The sequence below is a fragment of the Camelus dromedarius genome, chromosome 10, assembly GCF_036321535.1.
Source record: "Camelus dromedarius isolate mCamDro1 chromosome 10, mCamDro1.pat, whole genome shotgun sequence".
Lineage (NCBI taxonomy): Eukaryota > Metazoa > Chordata > Mammalia > Artiodactyla > Camelidae > Camelus > Camelus dromedarius.
This window is the reverse complement of record NC_087445.1, coordinates 33,518,822-33,542,371: the sequence shown is the minus strand read 5'-3', so window position 1 is coordinate 33,542,371 and position 23,550 is coordinate 33,518,822. Positions and strand designations below refer to the sequence as shown.

General features: G+C 43.2%; 1 protein-coding gene across 4 annotated transcripts in view; it reads left to right on the top strand.

The window, feature by feature from the left end:
- SMARCA2 (SWI/SNF related, matrix associated, actin dependent regulator of chromatin, subfamily a, member 2) overlaps positions 1–23,550 on the top strand; it is a 163,084-nt gene that overhangs the window by 8,937 nt on the left and 130,597 nt on the right. For all 4 annotated transcript variants that reach the window (XM_064490247.1, XM_064490244.1, XM_064490246.1 and 1 more), the window contains exons 2-5: positions 4,415–4,680; positions 7,914–8,043; positions 13,723–14,124; positions 20,452–20,707. In XM_064490247.1, coding sequence (XP_064346317.1) covers positions 4,456–4,680; positions 7,914–8,043; positions 13,723–14,124; positions 20,452–20,707 — 1,013 coding nt within the window. In that variant the 5' untranslated portion in view covers positions 4,415–4,455. The remainder of the gene's footprint in view (positions 1–4,414; positions 4,681–7,913; positions 8,044–13,722; positions 14,125–20,451; positions 20,708–23,550) is intronic.

The window sequence follows — 23,550 nt, the reverse complement described above, 5'->3', positions numbered from 1 at the left end:
GCCTTTCCCTGTCCTTTCTGATTACATTTGGTGAAGAGGTCTTTCAGAGGTGTTGTCTAGTCAAGGTGCTTGGGCTTCCCCCAAACTCTTTCTGGGACTAGAAAGCAAAAGTTTCTAGGAAATATTTATTTATTATATATTTTTACTTCAAGGCCTAGCCAAAATGTCCCCTTCTCCATGAAGCCTCCCTGACTCCCTTCTCTTGCCTCCACCCTCCTAGAAACTGTCCGTCATCTCTCCTGCCCCGTGATTGCAGTGGACACTTTGGTGATACCCCTTCTGGTCTTGCATGTATTTTTTTCTCTCACTGCTATTTAGGGTTAAGTCCTGTTTCCCCATCAGACTCGCAGAGCCCTGGGGTAAGCCCTCTGGTTATTTTTGTACATCCTACATGCCTTGTGCCCAGTGGGTAGCCAGGACAGTCGGGAAGAGATGAGTTAAACGGGGCCTCCGGACCTCTGATGAAACATCATCAGCCTCTTTAATTCATAGCACTGTCTCCACCTCATATTCTCTTGAGTGCTTTTCTCTGCTTCTCTGTCCCTTCGTAAATTAACATCTGATCACAGCCAAATCCTAATCCTTCCAAAACCTCCCATCGTTTCCTTCTTTGTTCCTACAGCCTCCACTTTCCACTCCTGTGCACCCTTGCTCAGCCTGAGTGACAGCGCTCCACGCTGGCAGGTGGCCTGGCTTGCCTGATGGTGCAGTGACTCAGTATTCGGCCAACAGGCAGTCAAGAGAGAAGTTCTACTTACAGATGTGACTTTGGGCAAGCTATGTGGCCCTTTCCCGCCCTCATCTTTTAAATGAGGACGTGACAAAATGTGTCCTCAAGTCTGGTCACTAAAATTATCCTGAAGCACACATGGGTGTACTTAAGTATGACTCCAAGTGTAGGGGTCTTTGTCATTTCAGTTGATTGGAGTAAGACAGTAAGGTGTACGTTTTGTCCTGGTTGTCATGGTTGGACTGGTGACCCTTAAAATTCCATGAAGTTGAGCTCCTTTTAATATGCAGATGGGGGTGCCGGGGCTTTGAGCCAAGGGGAGGGGAAGGAGATTTGGGCTGGGAGAAGATGTCTATGGTGGTTGGAGTTGTGCAAAGCTCCAACGACTTTTATTTTTAAAAAGCACCCCCCTCCCCCCCAGTTGTAAAGGCAAGGCCAGGATGAAAGAAGACAGGGTGTACTGCTGAAAAATTCTTGGCTAAGAGCACAGTGGCCTGGCCCTCAGGGAGTGCTGGTCTGAGGTAGAGGGAAGCGTTAGGGGGAGGAGGGGGGCCTGGCAATGTCAGTGTAGGGGGTGCTCTGCATGCTTTACCTGCCCCCACACAGACATGTTTTCTTCATTATCTTGGCCATGTAATTATGGAGCAGGTCATCCTTATTGGTGGCAGCGTAAAACTCTCCCACCCCCGAACACAAAATAAAAATAGATTTTGAGTGTTGTCTTGTGGAGAGACCTAGCACTCCTGCCCTAGCAAGGTTATTCAAGTCATCTCCTCTCCCTGCTCCCTCCTGTGCCTGCCCCTACCCTCACCCTGCCTGCCCGCCATCCGCATCACTTCCTTGGTGCTTTGAAATAGAAAGAAAGTAGTCGAGATTCATAAGGATGCCAGAAGGGAGGGTGAGGGGGAAGCTGAGTTGGCCAATACTGGACTTGGAGCCTTGACCTCCTGCCCTGGAGGTTCACGGATAAGCACCCGCTACAGGCAAAATTGCAGGGATCCGGGAGATGCTGTGATGGATAGGCAGATGCAGGGAGCCTTGAGATGCCCTGATGCCAAGGCCAGAGGAAGCCAAGAAACCCCAGAGGAAAAGTGCTTTGCCTGGGACCCCAGGGTTGGTGGTGGCCCTGAGACCAGCGGGTGGCTCCCAGTCAGAAGCCAGAGAGTGTCACGTTCAAGTTGTGTGATAGTCTAGATCCCTGCCATCCGTGAGCTGTGGGACAACTTTCCTCGTTTGTATACTATGCTGCTTCTCTGAGCTGGTTTCTCGTGCGTTCGTCCACGCTATTTGATGGACACATTCACATTCAGCTCACTCTTTTGAAGGTTCTCTTCCGACGAAGAAGTTTCCTATAGAACATGTTTCTATATTAACATTCCTCTATATGCCCATACTTTTCCATTTCCCATCTCATACGTTTTCCGCCTACGAAGCTGTTAGTATTATGGGATAATATATATTAAAATAGAAAACATGAAAAGTAAGACTGTCAGGCTAGCTGAGCATTTGTATCTTCATTGTTCAAACTTGTGTTGTATTGCCATTGAAGCCACTGAAGCCAGTTTCAAGGTAAACCATAACAGGAAGCAAGCAATTTCCTTTTATTCACTAAAAAATAAAGGGGTTTATTAGTGTGCTGATATACATGAAAGAACGTTATAACTTGTAGTACCCTGAATTGACGTCAGCTTCCTAAATTTGAAATGCTGACTAAACAAATGTGTGTGTGTGTGTGTGTGTGTGTGAGGGGGTGGAATGCAAAAAAAAAAAAAAAAAGTTCCGCCTGCTGTGTTAATCACAAAGAATAAATAATAACATTTGGCTCTCTAGTGAATTGAAGGCTATAATTCACCCTCCAAAGCTTCCCTGTTGTTTTAGAAACCACTTGAACTGGATTCTCTTAGTCCCATCTTGTATCCGCAAAGCAGTCTGAGTGATCCTTTGGTTATAATCACTCCAAAGTAGCCTTTCTTCACTTCCTGTTTTCACCCTAATTCATGTATCAATGTTGTCTACATTCTTGCTTCCACTTTTAAGATTTCTTTGTACCTCAAACACCGATTGCTCTCAATTTTTTTTTTATTTTTTAATCATCAACTCTATGAATAGTTTGCCCTTGCAGTTTTGTCTATGGTTCATTCAGATCTTTTTGGGCACTTACTACTTGCTGGTTGGAGGTGCTGGGGATACAGGGGCAGGGAGAGCAGAGCAACACCTTGCCCTCATGGCCCTCACATTCTAGAGATTCCTTGAGAGGTGACTATAGCTAAGAATGGAAGTAATGTGTTGTGTTTTGTTTGTTTGTTTGTTTTGTTTTTTGTATTTCTTCTCTAACCTCTCATTTCACCGTGTTTCCACGGGCTCTTTCGAGCCCTGCTGTGGATGACTGGGCCTCTACAGTCTAATTTCATCCCTGCTATGATGCAGTGGCTAACAAATCCATTTAGGAATTTGCGAGGTTGGCGGCAGAAGTTTTGTGTGTACAGGTGTGTGTCCCCAGATGACAGAATATATCACAGTGACTATCAGGGGTCTTTCATCTCCATCCAGAATGTGGAAAACAGCTTATTTACTTGTTTCAGCTCATATCCAAGATTGTCATACCCACCCCAGGAGGCACTCTCCCCAGTGGGGACACCAAGAAGTCTGGGGGCATGGGTGATGGTACATTGCTTTGCTGGAAAACCAGAATTTCCACACCTAGTCTGTGCTGGGCCCGGCTCCAATGGCCGTGGGTGACTTTTCTGGTGAATCTTAGACCCCGGAGAGGCCTAGGATGCATCCCTAGCCTCAACTGTCCACGTGGTCTTCAGTTCATTAGGTTCTCCCTGCTGGGAGGACCACATCGTGAACCATCCCTTCTGATCATTTCTGGTACGGTGAAGGTGGCAGGCGAGGGGTATAACGTGAAACAAGGCGCAGAGCTATGGTTTTACATGTACTATTGCATTTCAGTCTCAGCTCATAATTGTGTATGTGGTTTTTTGAACCCATACTTGTTTGACTCCCATAACCCCTATTTTCCTCATGTTTGGAAGTTCCCTTTCATTCTCAATTTATGAATGTGTATTTCCCTTTTTAACTATCTAGAATTCTTTGTTAAGTTTTGGGTTTATTTATTATTATTTTTTTAAATGGGGGAGGTACTGGGGATTGAACCCAGGACCTCATGCATGCTAAGTGTGTGCTCTACCACTTGAGCTATACCCTCCCCCCTAGAATTCTTTGTTAAGTTTTGAATACCCATTGACTTACAGAAATGGGTCTTGTTTGGATACTTCTTTAGGAGCTTTATATTTTAATGACTTTGGGGGGTTAATGACTTGTAAGGTGCCCAAGTAATGGAGAGCATCTGTTGACTTCAGTAATAAATTTCAAGCTTGGTTTAGAATTCTGCTTATGTGTTAAATTTGAGTTTCTCCAGTGAGCCTTTTTTTTGTATCTTAGATGATTTATATCTTTCTGGGGGATCATTTAGAGTTGTTTTTTTTTTCTTTTAAACAAGTGGTCTTCATAAAGACGAGGGCAGATGGATATATATCATACTCTCTCCAACATCTGGACTAGACAGGGCAGTTCTGTTTGATGTTTATTACAGAAATGGCACCATCAAATACTAACAACTGTTTTATTCTGTTCTTAACATCATGTTCAAAACATTCCTTTTTCTTTTCTTCTTTCCAGCTCAGTATCACTCTACCCCCTGGCCGAGACAGGAGGAGTAGATGTCCACGCCCACAGACCCTGGCGCGATGCCCCACCCGGGGCCTTCGCCAGGGCCAGGACCCTCTCCTGGACCAATTCTTGGACCCAGTCCCGGACCTGGACCGTCCCCAGGTTCCGTCCACAGTATGATGGGGCCAAGTCCTGGGCCTCCTAGTGTCTCGCACCCTATGCCGACGATGGGGTCTGCCGACTTCCCACAGGAAGGCATGCATCAAATGCATAAGGTGAGAGTTCATTCTCCTATCCAGTCTTGTCTTCTGAGTCATGGATGGCTAGTAATTCCTGATAACTCCCCTCCCTTTTTTTCTACTATTGTTAACAAGAGACTCAAGCTAGGTCTTTGTCTTATCTTGTACATTATTAAAAACATACATCCTGAGGCTCTTTTATTGTTACAGATGTTGCCCTAGTCAGGAAGATCAGACCTTGGCTTTTTAAGAAATACTAGATACAATATGCAGTCCTGACAGATTCTGTGGATTGTGGGTTACAGGTATTTTGGCTTGGTGAATAAGTATATTAGTGAATACGTCTTGCTTTTTTCCCCGACTTTATACATTAAGTAACTTATATTTTCCACCAATGAACATATTGAAAATTATTTTTCCCTAAACAGATCCCGTAGGTCCCAAAGAGTAAAAGGAAAATGAGTCCTTTCCTAAAGGTTTTTTTTTTTTTCAAAAAGGCTTAACTGAGATAAAATAGCTTCTAGAGAATCTCGAAAAACGCACTTTGCTTTCTCTGTGAAGTAGCTTTATTCTGGTTTTGGAAGCGGGCTCTGATTTTGCAGAGCTCAGGTCTAGTTGTTTGTTTCTGGATAAGGTTATAATAATCTTCCATTTATTTGATTTTGGCATTATGCCTATGCAGGAGATACAAAGGAGAGAGAACGGCCTTTTGAGAAAGCAGACAAGATCCTCTGTGACAATTTGCTTTGAGAACTAGCAGTAGCCAGAGAAAATCTATGAGTATATTACCTGAATATTTCACCTGATGAGCCTGGTAGATGTTTTATATCTTTTCCAGATGGATAGGGTTGGGGGATGCCCCTTGATATAAAGGAGGCAAGTGGTGGAAGATACTACTTTAAAACAGGAGCAAGTCTGGCCTCTGACTGTGTCGGACTGGAGGTCAGTTTTAAGGGAAGGCATCAGAGCCCAGAAGGGAAGATCCATTTTGTACAAATTTTGTTACTTGAGGATTTTCAAATCAGGATATTAATATATGGTCATTTTGAAAAGTAAAACTATATTGACATAAATAAAAGAAATGGTTCACCCTGGGTAACAGACTGTTGTATATGCTTTTTAACACCTTACTTTTCCCCATCTTCAGTAAGAACACCATGTTAGCACAGGTATGCATATTCAGGTGTGATTAAAAAATTTTCTTCTTATGTCATAATAGAATCATATCATCACTGTTAATTACTCTGAAACTTCTTCATTGTCATTTAATGATGATCGGTAGCCCTGTGATGATCCCTAAGTTCTCTCCCTGCCTTTTTAGTTTATTTTAAACACCATTCTTAGCTTGTCAGGGATGTAAAGAAGGAAAGCTGCTTGTTTTCTGTATCATATTCTTTAGGAGACATATTGAACATATAGATACACTGACGTCATTAAATTGCCTTGTGCTCATATTCAATTAATTGGGGAGCTATATTACAGATCGGATCTGTCGCATGTAAACCTTTGTCCAGGTGGGTTAAATAATTTCAGAATGGTTTAAGGACGTTTCACCTCCAAAATGAAAGGTAAACTTTGAAGGAAACTACTTAGCTAACCTTATCATTATTTAAGCATTTAAAAGTTAAATGTATGCATGAGTGTTGGGTCATGTGATGCTTTTGCACTGGGTGGTTTTTATTTATAATTATATCTTTTGATCCCTTTTTTTTTTAATGCTAACTTTTTTTTTTTTAGCTTTTTGGGGGGAAGGGGGAGTTAATTAGGTTTATTTATTTATTCATTTTTAATGGAAGTTCTGGGGACCGAACCCAGGTCCTCCTGCATGCTAAGCACACCCTCTACCACTGAGCTGTACCCTCCCCCTGATCCCTTGTTTTATCATCTAGTATCTTTGTCACATTTTCTCCTATTCTCTACCCCCATCAGTGCTCTTCTTTGTTTTGTTTTGCTCTCATTCTGCTAGTTTTGCATTTTCTTGCCCTGCTTTTCCTTAGCCCCCCAGCCCCCAGTTAATTCCCTGAGTGGGGACATGGTTAAGTGCCTGGAGTTCACACCTGCTGACCAGATGCCTTCACTTTCTGCGAATCTTTTTATAGGCAGCTTTATTCCTTGTCTTTCTCCTCCGTCTCCCTCTGAGCTTCAGCTTTTTGCTTTTCAACATTACTGGAAATAAATAAACAAGTGGCCTAAATACATCTGCTGTGTTGCTTTGATTTCCTCTCTATTATTACTATTTAACAGACTCAGAGACACTCTTTATACCAAATTCTTCCCATTTTTCTTCTGAGCATCCTCTTTATGGTAAATTTCTCCTCTTTTCAAGTGCGTGCTTTTGACTCTGCAGAAATTAACTTTCCTTTCTCCAAAACTGCAAACACTCATACTTTCTTGCCTGAAGTCATTTGGTTTCTATAAACTCCTGGAAATATTCCTTTCAGGCTGTTCTGAAAATTGCTATTCCAGTTTGGGGAGGAATGGACTTTTCCTTTCTCGAACACATGCTCCGTTGCCCAATTCTGGATTGGATTAGCGTCAGTTCAATAGCAATTTTTTGCATATCTGTTGGGTACAAGGCCTCAAGTCCTGTTTCCAGCCCCTGTGTTCCTTATTATTTTTTCCCAAACCCTGCCTTTAACCTTTCTCAGTCCTCCGCCCCCTGTAGAACAGTTTCTTCTGTTTCAGCCTCTTTCTCTTTCAGTATTTACCCCCATTCACTGTTCTACCCTGTCCGTTCCTCTTTTCCCAACTGCCATGGAACTTTCTGGCTTCAACTTTTAAACTTTCCATGGTTCCTTCCCCTCTGACGTAAAAAAATTACCAAGAAATAGATCATCGCAGACACTTCAAATAGTCTTCCTTCAGACACTGGACTAACTTCAGCATACAGCAGGTTTCAGGACTTCCTTAAACGGGTGTGAAAGAATAGCTTATATTTGTCTACCTTGTGAACGGAGCTTCACTTTTATTTGCGTTTTGACCTTACCGAAAAAATTTCAACTGTTGAAAGCCTTAACTTTTGACTTACAGGTAGTTTTGCTGATCCTGTTGGTGTAGTCTTTTTTTAAATTTTATTTTCTGTTCCCACCTATGAAATGTCCATAATGTATAGTAACATATGTAATATAGGTGTAGAAATATATGACTGTGGTATGGGTAACAGGTGACTGGGCCACAATTTTGAAGTTTATAGGGAGGGGTCTTCAAACGCCAGATAGAAACGTTGTACCTTAAGGAGGTGTCTAACTGATGTCCTGTAAACGTTTCAGCCTATTGATGGTATGCATGACAAGGGGGGCGTGGAAGATATCCACTGTGGATCCATGAAGGGTACCGCCATGCGACCGCCTCACCCAGGGATGGGTCCTCCCCAGAGTCCGATGGATCAACACAGCCAAGGTTTGTGTCTGCTGCATACCTGATTTTGGCTCCCTACGGCAGTCTTTCATCTTTCCTCCTGGTTATTTTAATTATGGCTTCCTAAGAACATATCTAAGGAATACGGCAGGTTTCTTTTCCCTGTAGAAATTCCCCCTTGCCCCCACCAACCCAATTTTATGGTTGATGTGGGCAATTTTATTTCTAAAGTCTTACTGATTTTCCTGGCCACTGTGTGTCCAAGCACTCTGCAAAGTGGTTTATGTACTTGGTGCAGAATCTTTATCTTGATCCTGTAAGATAAATTATGTTACCCCATTTTATAGATGGAGGAGCTAAAGCTCAGAGAATTTACTTTGTTTTCCTAAGTTTGCACATCCAGTAAGTGACAGGGCTGGAAGGAGAGCCCAGGTCTGCCTCCCCAGGACCTCAAAGATATGAAGGTGAGATGAGCCACCCATGTCCCTTGAACTACACGCTCACACTTTGTCAGGTGACTTTTTCTGGCCATGGAATTACCTGTCATTGCTGGTGGGTGGCTGTATTAGTCTCTTAAGACTGTTGTAACAACTTGCCGCAAGCTGGGTGGCTTAAAATGATAGAAATGGTATTCTCACAAGATTTTGGAGAATTCTAGAATTCTGAAATGAAAGTATTGGCAGGGCCGTGGTCTCTCTGAAGTCTTTAGGGAAGAATTCTTCTTTGCTTCTTCCTAGCCTCTGGTGGTTGCCAGCAATACTTGACATTCCTTGTCCTGTAGATCTATCATTCTCATCTCTGTCTGGGTCTCCATGACATTTTGCCTGTGTGTCTGTGCGGGTGTCCAGATCTCCCTCTTCTTGTGAGGACAGCAGCCTTTGGATGAGGGTCTACCCTCGTCCGGTGTGACCTCGTCTTACATCTGTAAAGATCGTATTTCAAAATAAGGTCACATTCGCAGGTGCTAGGGGTTAGGGCTTTCAACATATCTGTAGAGAACACAGTTCAGCCCGCAATAACGGCCAAATACGGTATATTTCTCTTCTCCTGGGTGCCTTTTTCCTTCATTGTTGAAGTCCTATTAAAGATACCTCAAAGTCTTTTGAATACAATGTAATCTATTTTCCAGATCATTAGATGAGCATTTCAACCTGTAAGAGGTATGGTTAATCTAGCACTAACTGACTCTTAATGTGTTGATAGTCTAATTCAAGTTTATGCTCTATGTGTTACTGTATGTATTCTTGTGTGATTCAGTGTATATGAGTTTTTTTCTCCCTCCGTGATCAGACATCCGTCTACCTGAGGGAAGATTTTTGACTATTGAGGATTTAGAGAAATGTGTCCGGTATAATATATATTTATATACAGAAATCATGGAAACATAGGAATGTGTCTCCACTAATGTCGAGGAGGTTTTTGAGTATCCCACATTCTGATCTGAATTTTGACGGCAGGCAGACGTAAGTGTTGCAGATGATGCAAAGTCTTGACCCTGTTAGAAAAGCAGTCTGAATCTTCGGGACTTTTTGCAGTACCAGAAGAAAAAATTTGACCCATTCACTGTTAAGAATGAATTAAGACAACGCATCCAGGTTTATTGTTTAAATTCTAAAGAGCCAGGTGTGTTCACAGAGCTAATGCAGATCTCATTTTTAATAGCTTGGACTTGTAGATGAGCTATATTCAGTGATTCTCAAAGCCAGCTGCTTGCTCTGTCTGCTCCTGGCTCTGCAGTACCTCTAGTAGTGGGGCCCTAGAAAACTGCAAAATGCAACGCTGGAAAGGCATGAATTGTAATTGAGCATTTTTACTTGTACGTATCTTAACGTTTCTTTCATTGCTTAGTTCCTTTCTTCAACTTTTAGAATGGTGACTCTTCTGGGAATCTCCAGCACATGGCACAATGTCTAACACATAGCTAGTTACTTAGTAAATTTTGTTCAGTTAGGTAAAGAAGTGAACTTACAGTTCAAAAGCTAACACTTTTAAATAGATCTTAATTTTTATATAATTTTATTAAGTTATAATTACTTGGAAATGCAGAGGTCTGCATTAAATGTAATAATTAGCACATAATGTTTTGTTCTAAAATAGTAAAGAGCCTCGTAAGCTGGAGAATTACTTATTTCAAATATGTTTTTGAATAAAGTAATAGTGGTATAATGCAGTCTTATTGTGTATAATGACCTAAAAAGAATTGAGACTGCATAATGGCATGTATCTTTAAAAACCCCATCATCAGAAGCCGTTTATAAACACACAGGGACAGAGAGGTGTGGTATTGATCAGAAAACTGCCAGCTCTAACTACCTAGCAACCTATTAGGTTATTTTAAGGTATTGGTTGAGAGGCAAAGCCGTTTCCTTCATTACGTACTGAATTGTGTACCTTATGGTCCCAATGATAACATTGTTTATTTTCAGTCCATTGGATAGAAAAAAGTCTTCAAAGGCAAGTATGTAGTATTGAGTGTGTGTATGTGTGTGAAGAGAAAATTCATATAAAATTGGCCCTCGAAGTTCAAGATTATTAAAAGGAGAGAGGTGATTGCTTCTCTCTGAGGCAAGGTGAAACTGGGGAGATAATGGCCCTTGAAGACGAGGGACGGAAACTGCCACTTTTGACTAATTTTAAATGAGCAAATCAAACCAGATTTCCAGAGGAGCGGATTCTACATCAACACTGTCATCCTCCAGACAGATGTGTACTTACTCCAAGTCAGTTTCTTCACTGTTCTCTCAACTCAAGATAATCATGAAAGTATGTTGTTTCATCATTTAGATTCTGATGTTCTGCAAGTTTTATGGAATGCTAGTCATGTAGAAAAACAGAAATCTCTCTCTTTAGCCAAAATGCTGTCACATTTTTAATGTCCTACTGTGATAAAATGATTCTATTAACACCCCCTGTAAATTTTAGGAAACAATTTTTCCTACCCCTAGTTCCTTCTTATCACATTTGAGGTAAAAATTTTTGTTGTATTGATTAATTCTGGAAAATGATTTTTTTAAAAGGAACGTGATTTTTATTCCACTCTCAATTTCTTTCTTAGCAAATTTGAGGTAAAATTCATCATTGTGCTCAATGTCACTGTCTCATCTTCATAACATTGCCTTGCCTGGAGTTCATATCTTAAAAGAGTGATTTGATGAACAGTGTTAGACAGTGGCATTTGGATTGGATTGTCTAATGTTTTGGTCCATTGTATTAGGCTTCCTGTGATTTATCATGAGTAAGCTGTGATGAACTGAGGAGAGACCAGAAGTCAGGCAACATACGACCCATTTTAACACTTGGTTGTATCCTTTCTACCATGAAAATGTCAGTAGCTTTAGAAGGAGGTTTTTCCTCCTTTGGTAGATGCAGGGTTGGCCAAAAAGGTGTTAGGAAGGTGCTTTCATAAGGAACAAACTACCATTTTGCACCAGCATCACAATTAAGGGGTGCATGTTAACCTCACTTAAGAAGGAAGAGTGTCAGTGATGGAGTTAAGTGCATGCTATCGATGTTCTCTATATGTTTATTGTTACAAATAACAACACGCGGAGTTTAACTTTCTGCTAGTCTTGCAGACTGATTTCAGGGGCGTTTTCTCGGCTAACTTCTGTGACCAGCGAGAACCCTAATGGCCGTGTGATTTTTGTGCTCCCTTATGAGTGGGGATTTGGGGAATGGAGTTCTACATCTCACCAACTGATAGAACAAAACCCACCCTGGTCTTAGGGAATCGGGGTACATTTGTTTCCCTCTCCAAATGGCATCGTGAGATGAAAGTAACTCCATCCTTTATTTTCTCTAGTCTTGCGAATGGCGACAGTACGTCCACATTGTGTGGGTCACGTATTCTTGGGCCTCTGTGATTCCACATGGATATGCAGAGTTGTTTCAGCTCAAACCCTGACATAGGTTCAAATACACAGCAGATTCCTAATAACCACCAATGTGATGACCTTTATGATAATTGTGACACAGGTGCATTTATTAAAGGCAAAGACCTTTAATCTAACATTTGACATTGTGTCTCAGGACCAACCTTTGAGTTGATTAATTAGCACTCAGTTTGAATTGAGGATACCCTTTTGGGTTGTGGTCAGCCATTCCATCCTCTCCTGCCTCTTGAATCTCCCTTCAGCCATGCTCAGTTGTATGTTTTTCCAGGAAGGTTTTGGCCAGGATATCCCGGCCATTTCTTGAAATAAGTTGCTTGACATTTTCATGCATTTTGACTTTTCTTTCCCCAGAAAAGCATTCTTAAATTTCCCATTTAGATCTCTTATAACCCAAATAGATTATTCTCATTTTTATATTATTTTGTAAATGGTTCTAGAAAATTTTTGAAACTTTCAGGCTTTTAACTTATTTTTCTAAAACCAAATTAGTAGTAGACTAAGGGAAAAGTACACACCTTGGAACCAAATGAATCTGGGAGCTACCAAGATCTAACTATGTGACCTGGGGTAACTCGTGTACTCTCTGAGCCACCGTTTCCTTGTTTTAAAACATGAGATGCTAAGAAACATCTTCTTGGGGATGTTGTGAGGATTGAGGAAAAAGTGTATACTCCACTCACATCCCTTTAATTCTTCTTCCCATTTCAGTGCTCCCACCAGCCTTGCGGCCACTGGCCACACTACCATTTCACCTTGAGTCCACCTTGTCCACCTTACTCACACATGGCAAAGTCCTTGGGGACTAAGGATCCCAGAGTCAGAACCAGTGAGCAATGATCCTAACAGTGTAACTACAACAGCTTCTTCACCCCTCCCCTGGGATAATTTGGAGGCCAGTCATGTACCTCATATCCCAGAGCTTCTGTGTGAGATTAATCGTCAGGCACCCTCTGCAGCGTCTGGCGTAGTCGTACACCCATTACCGGCTGCCAGCCCTTCCTCGTGTCACCTGTGCACGCTCCGGCCAGGGTCCTCACGCCTTCCGGATCAGTCCGCTGTGCGCAGTCCTTCCATTAGGCTCTGCTTCCAGGGAGAACTCTGCTAAAATCGTATGTCCAGTGCCTCACACAGTGCCTACAGCAGTGGAGGCCCTCAGTAATGGCGAGTTATTCGTAAAGTGCATGATAATAAACCAAGTCATATCCCCAGTAGAGACTCCCCATTCCGCACTGTGGTATAGCGGACACCTTCAGGTTCTGTTCTCGAGGTTGGAGCAGCTTTTAATGTATAACTCTGTCCCCTGGTGCCCTTCCGATAGGTGTACACTAGCCACTACCAGTTTACCTCCTGGGACACGGGTGGCTGTCCATCACTTGAAATGTGGCTAGTCGCAGTAGAGATGTGGACTGTACCATAACATAGTATGAAAGAGAGAATGTAAAATAGCTCTCTAATAATTTTTGTATTAAATTTAATGTATTTATTTAATAATTTTTTATATTTTTATAAAATAATACTTTTTTATATTTTAATCTAAATATTTTTAAAATTATAATATTTGGGGTATTTTGATTTCAGTTACCTATGATTAGAATTACTTTTGTCGTTTCTTTTGCTTTTTAGTATGATGACTAGAAAATTTTAAATTCTATGTATTTGATATATATAAAGTTCAAATTGTGTGTGATCCCCTAATGATTAAATTACATAGGCTTTCTATTTCCCTCAGACGGTGCTGTTGTAGAAAATGATCCAGATAATCAGGGGTGCTTCTCTTTCGGGGTCCTCGGGGGCAGCTCCTGATCTCTCCTTTTGTGTTTTGTTCTAGGTTACCTGTCGCCGCACCCGTCGCCCTTGGGAGCCCCAGAGCACGTCTCCAGCCCCCTCTCGGGAGGTGGCCCGACCCCACCGCAGATGCCTCCGAGCCAGTCGGGGCCCCTCATCCCGGGCGACCCGCAGGCGATGAGCCAGCCCAGCAGAGGTCCCTCGCCTTTCAGTCCCGTCCAGCTGCATCAGCTGCGAGCTCAGATTCTGGCTTACAAAATGCTGGCCCGGGGCCAGCCGCTCCCCGAAACACTGCAGCTTGCGGTCCAGGGGAAGAGGACGTTGCCGGGCATGCAGCAGCAGCCGCCGGCGCCGCCGCAGCCGCAGCCGCAGCCGCAGCCCCAGGCGCCGCCGCCGCCGCCGCCGCCGCCGCAGCCGGCCCTCGTTAACTACAGCAGGCCATCTGGTAGGTTGACAGGCACCCACCCGACTGACAGCGCGGGGGTCCAGCTCGGGCGAGAGCGGCGGCTGCTTGCGCCCAAGTGCCGGTCGGTATCAGCCCAGGGCTGGCCGGCGCGGCCTGCGGCTGTGCCTCGCTGGCTCCCCTGTCTTACTTCACGTAGGTGGCCACGGTTCTCGGTTCTCGGTTCTCGGTCTCCGCTGTGGAGTCGAGAGCAGTGCTTCTTAGCCTTTGGAGACTCGCTGCCAGCTGTGGGTCTAGGGAAAATGTGCCGTCCAACCCTGGTGAATTTTGCATTCCCTTCCAAGTGGTTCCAGGTTTGTCCGAAGCCCATCCACGCACCCGAGGTTAAGAGTCCCGGCACCCCACCCGGTGGGTTCCAGCGGCCACCACGCCCTCCTCGAATCTGCCCTTCCTGAGCCATTTCATGTCTGTGGATTTATTTAGCTCTACCCCTTTTTGTTGTGAAAAACATTTGGGGCGGCTTCCAAAAAGCATACCTGCAGTCAAGGAGTTAGCAAGGAGAAAGTCAGAAACAAAGGGAAGTAGAGCTCAAGGTCAGGGAGGTCAGGGAGGTCGGGGCCGTGGGGGCCACAGGAGTGCTCGCGGTTGTGGTACCTGGGCTTCCAAAATGACCCAGGTTTCCTGGCAGTCAGGAAAGGTAGACGTTCAGGTACCTCATTCTCACCACTCACAAGGAAGTTGCTTACCAGTTTCTCAGAGGACACAGAGTCTTTTCTGGCATGAGAGTATAAAGTAGCTTGCCCAGGTGGGATTATTTTTAAATGATTGTCATTATTCTTGTAAGAGGCACTGCATGATAGAGGCATCGGTAACACTTGTTGATACTAAATAGAGTAATGGAATCCACGTGGCCTATTTCCTACATCCCCTGGCATCATGTCTGAAGCCATGACATTATGTCACAGGTTGAGATGAGGTAGTCCTTTGTATGGCCCTCTGGTGTCTGACTTGATCCCAGTGACAAAATTCAGAGCTCCAAGGGGCTCTAAGATGACCTTGCGTGAACGTTCTTTTCTCTGGGAAGGGTTTTGTTAGCAACTGGATAAGCAAAGTGTTTATGGTTCTCTTCTAACTAGAGCTTTGGAGTCCAGAGAATTTGAATCCTAGGGAATTTGAATTCCAAAATGCTTCCTTGTCATTGACGCCCTTTCCTGGGAATAGTTCACTCTCATCTGGGCAAGCCCTGACAGCTGATCGTTGCCATTAGTTTGGAATATTGGTCCTCTTCCTAGAATTGGGGACTATTCCAATTATTTGTAATTTTATTTGTATTTTTTAAAATACAATATTATTTGTATTTTTTAAATATTATTATTTGTATTTTTTAAAATATTCTACCTTTGAGTATGTAAATATTTCTTTTCTGGTAGAGGAAGCTCTTAGAATTACCCACTTGAAGGATAAACTCATCTTGTTAATTGTGGATGTAGCCTTAGGAATAGGTTTTTAAAGAGCAAGAAAGTATCATGTCATCTGCAGATTTCTGTCTGTGGACTGCTGTGCTCTGGTAGGTGGAGGAGCACAGGGGACCAGACATCAGGGACTGAAAAAGCTGTACAAGAAAACCATGCATAAGATGGTCGTTTGGATGCTCAGTGCAGAAACTCCAGCTCTCAGGAATGCAGCCAGAGAGAAGAAAAAGCATGTATGTCTGTGTAGGTGTGTGGCTTATACTTACTGAATGCCTACCAGCCTACCTCGTGCACCTTGCTCAGGGATGAGTACCTTGCACACGTGGTACATCTAGAGTGGGGAGAGTCAGGATTCAGACGCCAGTGGTCTGCCTGGACAGCCCATGTCCTTAACCCCTTCCCCATGCTGGCTCCTTCATGACCAGAAGGCTCTTGATCAGGGCAAGACTCTGTCCCAAGGTCTGTGTACCAGTCGCAGGCCTTTCACTCCTGTGTGTACGAAGGAAAATTATCTCAGCTCCTTCCTGTGAGCCTTTTAACACATGCTCTAGACCCAGTGTCAGCAATGCTGGTGGTGTTGTAATGCTGTGTCTCAGTACATGAGGAGCAGTAACTCAAAGAGTTCCCAGTAGAGACTGAATGGTAACAATCGGATAGTTGGTAGTTTAAGCAGGAGGGAGCAAAGTCAGTCCCTCCCAAAAGGTAGTGGGGAGGGACCTCGTCACACAATCATACTTGCCTGTGCATTGTAGCCTGTCCTGGGACATCCCCTTGTCACAGACCTCCATGAGCACTGGTGTTTTTAAAAATGACACAGATGCAGCAGGGGAAGATTCCAAGGTGTTGTTTAAGAAGGCGGGAAGCTGAATGATTTGTTTGAGAAACATTTTCACACAGAGTCAAAATAATGAGACCAGATAAGTAGTCAAGCTTAAAGGATGAAGTTTTAGCCCTCTGGACACTTGGACATAACAAAACTTTCGCATTCTCAGAATCAGCACAATCCTCAGTGCATTTTCGGGATTGTCTCCAGAAAAGAGGGCTCCATTTTTTTTTTTGCCCAGCTCCAGTTGTCCTTTCCAGGCTCCTGTCATTTGGAGGAATTTATTCTATTACTCTTTGCCCGTGTCTTTTGGATTTTCAGCAGTCAGGCTTCATTAGAAATGAAAATATTTGGGCAGATAGTGCTGGAGTGGGCAAGGACGTTGTGAATAAGGAGGGAAGAGGATACTGTCTTCCAGTAGAGCAGACCCATTCCTGGCTCTGGGAGGGAGATTGTATCTGACTCGTGGCTAAATTTGTCCCCAAATGTCCGATTTCACAGGGAGTCAATGACCTGATTTGACAAAGACTTTTTTTTTTTTTTTTTTGGATTGGCATTTAGACCAAGTCAAAAGAAGGCACAATAATTTTTCTGAATGAATGTTACTTTTATTAATCATTGTGTATCCCCCACCCCATAAAGAAGCATAATTGCTTATAAATACCTCTGCTGATATTTAAGGAAAAAATCAGTTTAAGTCTGCCTACTTCTCTGGAGGTAGCGGTGATTCCATTTTTCATTTGTCCCATTTGCTGCTGTTATTCATGTGCAGAGAATCTTTCTTGGCTGGAGTGATCTGCCTCAAACCTACTCCAAAGTTACAATTCACCCAAAGTGACACCATCATAGCCGCCAACCAGAGAATTCCAGTCTGACTGGAGGAAGTGCTCCCTGAACAAATGACTCCTCAGTTCTTCCCCGCCGTGGGCTCCGCTCAAATCAAACCCATCGTTTTCTTTCAATTTCAATCCATTTTTCTTTTTAGAGGCCAAAGCCAAATTCAAAATAGGAACTGAAAAAGTTTCAGGTTTTTCTTTGCGGTGGGTGGGAAGGACTTTATGGTAGAAAGTAAGTTTTATTGCTGACGTTTTTCAGTGCTTGTCCCTCTCCTGCTCCGCCCACCCCCCACCTTTTTTCCCAAGTTATCTAATGTCTCTAGTCTGCTCAGTTTAAATACACTTCAGTGTTACATTTACTTTTTCAACCTCTGGCAGCCACTCAGATTCTTAGATTTAACGCACAGACTGTTATTTGCATAAGTATCCTTGTGTGCCAGAAGGTGAAGTGGGAGCTCGATGCAGAAATTCTGTACATGTGAGACTTAATGAGCTTGTTTACCTGTCTCTTAAAAGCAGGCATCTAATAAAGACACCTCCACAGTCCCAGCCCCTCCTTAACCGCAGGGGGACGCCCCTCAGGAGTGTCAGGGCATAGATCTACCTTGACTTCTAAGGCAAGGGCTGAGGGGAAAACAGAAACATTTCATACCTCTGACAATTAAACCTAAATTGTTTATGTCAGAGAGGGAGTCGGAGATAAGCTAAAGAATGTAATTTGTCTTCTATCTGAAGATGTCGGGGCAAGTTCTTATCGTCAGGCCAACCACGAGCGTCTGTTGTCAAGATGCTTTGTGTTGATAGAGAGCAAATCCAGTCAGGCAGCTCAGCACCCCGGGGGCAGGCATAACACCTAGTGGATAGACAGTTGCGTTCCGGGCATGTGTAATTGCAGTGAGGTGCATTCAGTTCCCCAGCCTCTCTAAATAGAAGTTTTTATATAATCTGTTGGAGAGGAGAAAACAGACCCACGCAGTAAAGGAACTTGCAGTGTTGAGTTAGAAAAGAGTTTGCTTGTAAGTGATTCTGATAGAAATTTAGCAGGAAGCACTTGGAAAGCCGACCTATATGAGTATTTGTGCTGAATTTTATTAAAACATAGAAGCCTTTTGGAATTTGCTCTAGAACAGCATACTTTCAAAGTGGCCAGCTAATACGGTAACCAAATTTCCTGGAAAGCCTTTCTTTGGCCATGGAGTTTTTCTGAAAGGCTGAATAGTTAACTTCTTTACCTTTGTGTCCTTGGTGACAGTGATGACCAGAGCTGAGGGTTGAGCACATAGCCCCATTGTCTCCTTGAATCCTTACTGCCTCTCTCTGGGGTGGGCACTGTTACTGTCCCTATTCTCCTGAAGTGGAAACTGAGGCACCAGAGGTTAAGGAACTTTCTCAGGCTCACAGGGCACCAGAGGTGCAACTTACCAGTTCTTTTGGAAAAGATACAGGTTGCTTTAAATGTACCTGTTTAGTTCACAGCAAGTTGTTTTAGATTGGAGGTTGGACCACCTAGGTCCATGTTTGGGTCTCTCTCTGCTCCTCAATTTTAAGGGTTCTTCAACCAGATAAGAATGTCTCTGTATTTATGGATTAAAGAAGGCTAGCCGTGTATGTATTGGGTCTAGTTTGGAGTCATAAGCTGAAAATTACTAGATTCGGAACCAGGGATATCAGACATGCTCTGGATAACTTCCTTTGACTGTGTGGTTTTAGAAATAGTGACTTGAATGAATAGGTATACCTCAAGGAGTCGGCATAGACTTCTACGTGGACATATACAAGCCATAATGCTAAAGAAGAAGGTGCCCGGAGTAAGTGAAATGTGTACTATTGCTCTGTTATGGATTTTATTGATGACTTATTTAAACTTTGAAAGGAGGACAAACACGTTGAGAACTGAATTTAAGGTAATTAGTACAATATTACCTTGGTAAGACCTGGATTTTCTTTTCATTAAAGGTAGTGGGTTTTTTAGACCAGTAAAGCTACACCCCTCCCCCCCCCCACACACACAGTAGTTTCCTAAGCAGTTTGTTCTAATTCTTCACATTCTTCCTGTCAAAATGTTTGCTCATGGCCATCCTTGCATTGTTATTTGAGCCCGTTTCTGAATGGTATTTGCTGGAAATTGAATAAATATGTCTTAATTTTTCATAATGTATGTCTTTGTATGGTTAATTATTAGTCGCTCTGAAGTATAGAGATGATTATTTTTGTTACCATTTAATAATTTTAATTTTTCACAGAACGGACAGAGAAAATACTTGCAAGGATGCCTATGCAAGGTTTTAGCATCTGCTTACTGAGATTTTTTTTTTTTAATTTACTAAGTCCTCTGGTGGCATCACTAATCTTATTTATAATTTTGAAATAAGTAAACATTCACCTGGAGGAGAGATGGAATATTTATTTTAGGTCCAGACCTAGCAATCAGTTTAAATGTATGAAGTTTAATGTAGAAAATTGCTTTAAATTAACTTACCAAGTGCATTTTGATATCCTTAATGATTGCATATTCCTTTCTTCTGATAACATGAGAAAAATGCTCTCTTAAATCTTTGATAGTTTTTATTAGGTGGAATAAGCAGATTTCCCCCCACCCCCCACACTGAATGTTTTGAGAAATACTTTCTAACATGTAGTAAAAAGTTTGTTTCCTTGATGCACTGATTAAGCCTGAAATATACTTTCTAGGTCGTTAAAGAAGGTGTGCCCCTTTCAGTTCACATCAGGGACCCGGCGAGCTGCTGTCTGTATTTGTGAAGCACGAGTCTAACAGCAGGGCTATTCCTGATTGGGAGGCAAGGGGCTTGTGCAGTCTGCAAAATGTGGTTTTGGGATCACACCCAAATGGCATCTGATGGTTGGGTGTCTCCCTTACTTTTCCAGAACTCTGAATGCACCTGCCATCCTTTTTAAAAACCCACTGAGGCCTATGTTAAAAGCTGGCGGCCCATTCCACGATCAGTTTGTTACCTAAGTGTCAGTTTTGGGCCGTTTGGCCGGTGTTCGTCGGTGAATGCCATTTCCCCTGGGAGGGATGCCAGGTTCTCTTTTTCTTTCTTTCTCCTTTCTTTCTCCCCCCCCCCCCATCATCCTCCTTCCTAGCCTCCTTTTCCCTTCTCTTGAGATGTTTAGTTGTCCCCATCGCCGGGCCATGGGGGGGGGGGCAGCAGGCAGGCCAGGTGGGGGCCTGGCTTGCCTTCCCTCCAGAGCTGCCCATGTCACTCTTGTCCCGCAGGCCCGGGGCCAGAGCTGAGCGGCCCGAGCCCCCCGCAGAAGCTGCCGGTGCCCGCGCCCAGCGGCCGGCCCTCGCCCGCGCCCCCTGCAGCAGCACCGCCCCCTGCGGCCGCCGTGCCAGGACCCTCCGTGCCGCAGCCGGCCCCGGGGCAGCCCTCGCCCATCCTGCAGCTGCAGCAGAAGCAGAGCCGCATCAGCCCCATTCAGAAACCGCAAGGCCTGGACCCCGTGGAGATCCTGCAGGAGCGGGAGTATAGGTAACGCACCCCGCCCCGCGGTGGGGATGGGCAGGTCTCGCTGCCATGCCCTTGCAGGCACCACCAAGCTTCGGGGGTCCCGTGTCTCCTGGTGGTGCGGTCATTCTTTTCTAGGGGACCGGGGAAAGGCCTCAGGAGAATTGCAGAGGCAGAATACTCAGGCTTGAGGGTGGTTTTAGAACCAAGTCACAGGAAAGAGTTTGTTTGCCACTGGGTTGAGGAATGAGGGCCCTCTGGGGGGTTCCAGGTTGGCAGAACTGTAACTTTCACTTATTCAGTCAAAAAAGTTTTATCCACCCCTATAGCATGCCAAGATCAAAAGCCCAGCCCAGAGTTAATAGAGATGCAAGAAAGCAGGCATCCGGCACTGAGATTATACAGTGTTTTGTCCTGGTTTGTCCATTTGTCCCTGACTGGTGACTATGAGTGGCTCAGATGTTGAGCGCATCTGTTGGCCTGACTTTCAGGAACAACACATCTCATGATACTGTATAACGTATTCTTTGACTTGTTAGTTCATACATTTGTTGGTCTGTGGCTTGGTCCAACTTTTGGAGTAGGCCCTATGTGAGTGTCTTCATATGGGGTCCTTATTTAAACTCTTACTCCAGAAATGTTCATTTGCACCTGATTAGGCACATTTATCTAAGTCAGGGATTAGCAAACCTTTTCTGTAAAGGGCCACAGAGTCTCTGTCATAACTACTCAGCTCTGCCCTCCCAGTGTGAGCGCAGGCACAGAGGATAGTGGGCTGGCTGTGTTCCAGGGAAACTGTGAGAACAGGCTGCAGGCAGGGTCTGGCCTGCTGGCCGTAGTCAGCAGATCCCTGGTGTAAGTGGTTAACGTCAACCAAAAGGAGAGTCCGGTAAGAACCGAGTCAGGATAAAACAGAGCTAAGACCGAGGTTTCGAGAGTTAGCCAGTAAGTAGGCTCTACCGCTAGCTAGCTCTGTTGCCTTCCTCCAGTTAACTCTCTTTTCTGTTTCTGTGACTCAGTTTCTTCATATGTTAAAAGAAGGTATTATAGTGGCTCTTGTAGGGGGAAAAGAACGTGATACAAAGACTTCCAATACACGTTAGCGATTATTATTATTTCCAAAGTATGGTTTAATTTAAAAGAAAATTAGAGGTTAAAAATTATAGGGAATGTTAGTAAAGAATGTCTAGGAACCCTTTACAAAAATTACCTTAATCTTGGAAAACACATGACTCATCTGTTATTATATTAAAATACTAAGTTATCAGCTTTGAGAAATACTCTGAGAGAAATCACAGTAACTTACCATTAAGTGTGTGTAGCTTTTTGGATGAAGAATATAACTTGACTCTCACTGCTATTACTAATCCTCAATTAAGAGCTTTTATGTTGCTGTTGCCAGCTTTTCATGTATCCCTGGAGAGCTTGATACCCATCATCAATTGATATTTCAGTGTTGATAGGCAGATTCTTTTGGGGGAATAATTGCTGTGTGGTATGAAGTCAAATATTAGCCCTAGGTACTCATTTAGGACAAAAAATCTATTCATATACAGTCCTTTATGTTGCTATTGAATAAAAAAAGTCAGGAGGATTTTTTTAAAAGACAATAAATGGGACAGAGGGGTGGGTATCACCTGGTTACTCTAAAAATTCTGACTTCCTAAGAGCTAACATTTTTTTCCTGCCTTAAAGGTACACAGTTACCAGTCCCTTTGTTAAATCAGTGAACTACCCTCATAATGTAGACCTTCTCTATGTCTAGAAATACATCTGAATTTTTTTTTTCTTTCTTAAGCCTGTATTGCATTGTGTGTGTGTTTGTGTGTCTTACTGACTCCTAAATTTTATCATTTTGATGAGAATTTTATTTGCAGGCCTTTCTTGTAATGAGCTCATTTTAGTCCCCTTTTGGAAAATGATCTTCATGGCTGGTCTCCCAAAGTATGTAGTGTGAAGCTTTTGTACTCCACACCTGTATCAATTAAAAAAAAAAAATGAATGTCCGTATCTTTTCAGTTATAAGCATCGCAGAGTGTGGTGGAATGGCTCTTCTTCATATTATTATTACTTGATAAACGTCTCCTCTTTTGTAAAGCTGCCTGGCTTCTGAAGTGATTGATCTGGCAACTCCGGGTCCAAAAAGCTGGTGGGTCTTCTGGCCTGAGTTTTCTCATGGCTGTCTTTGGAAGAAGCTTAAGCTTGCCCTGGCAGGGTTTTGCATGGGCCTTCTTATGTTCTTTAGTTATAGTGCAATGGCTAACTTCTGCCTATATGAAGATAAATTGTCCAACCACAGAGATTAGTTAAATGTATCCCTTAAAAAGGGTTAGATGAAGGCCTTTAGGCATTTGTAAAAGACAGTTAAAAAACTCTCTTCCTTCTTGCCCCTCTTTGAGAAGCTGGCTTACTAACCTTTAGCACTGTTAACTGGAAGGGTCCAGTGTATCTGTCTCTCTTGATTGAGGATTTTGAGCAAGGTCTTTAAAAAAAAAATCTATTTAATATCATCAACTTGGTTTGAGCAAAAATCACCTGTCAGAAATTCTTTCACACATGTTCGTTCCCTTGACTGTTGTAGTCTAATTTCCTTTGCCTATGAAAATTGAAAGGAAATTGTCAGAATCTTACTTTTTTTTACTTTTAAGTCACCTTTTCATAAAACCAGAATTTTGACAAATTGACCTTTATTTAGTAGTAGCATAAATACGTTTCTGCAATATGAACGCTTTGCCTCAGATGTGCACCCGCTCTTCGGTTAAAAACATTTTGTTCTCATTTAAATTGGATCCTTTCCTGTAGGCCATCTTTTCCTTCTGACGGAACTTGACTTTTCTCTGTAGTGAGTGTCAGTGCCTGTGTGCGCG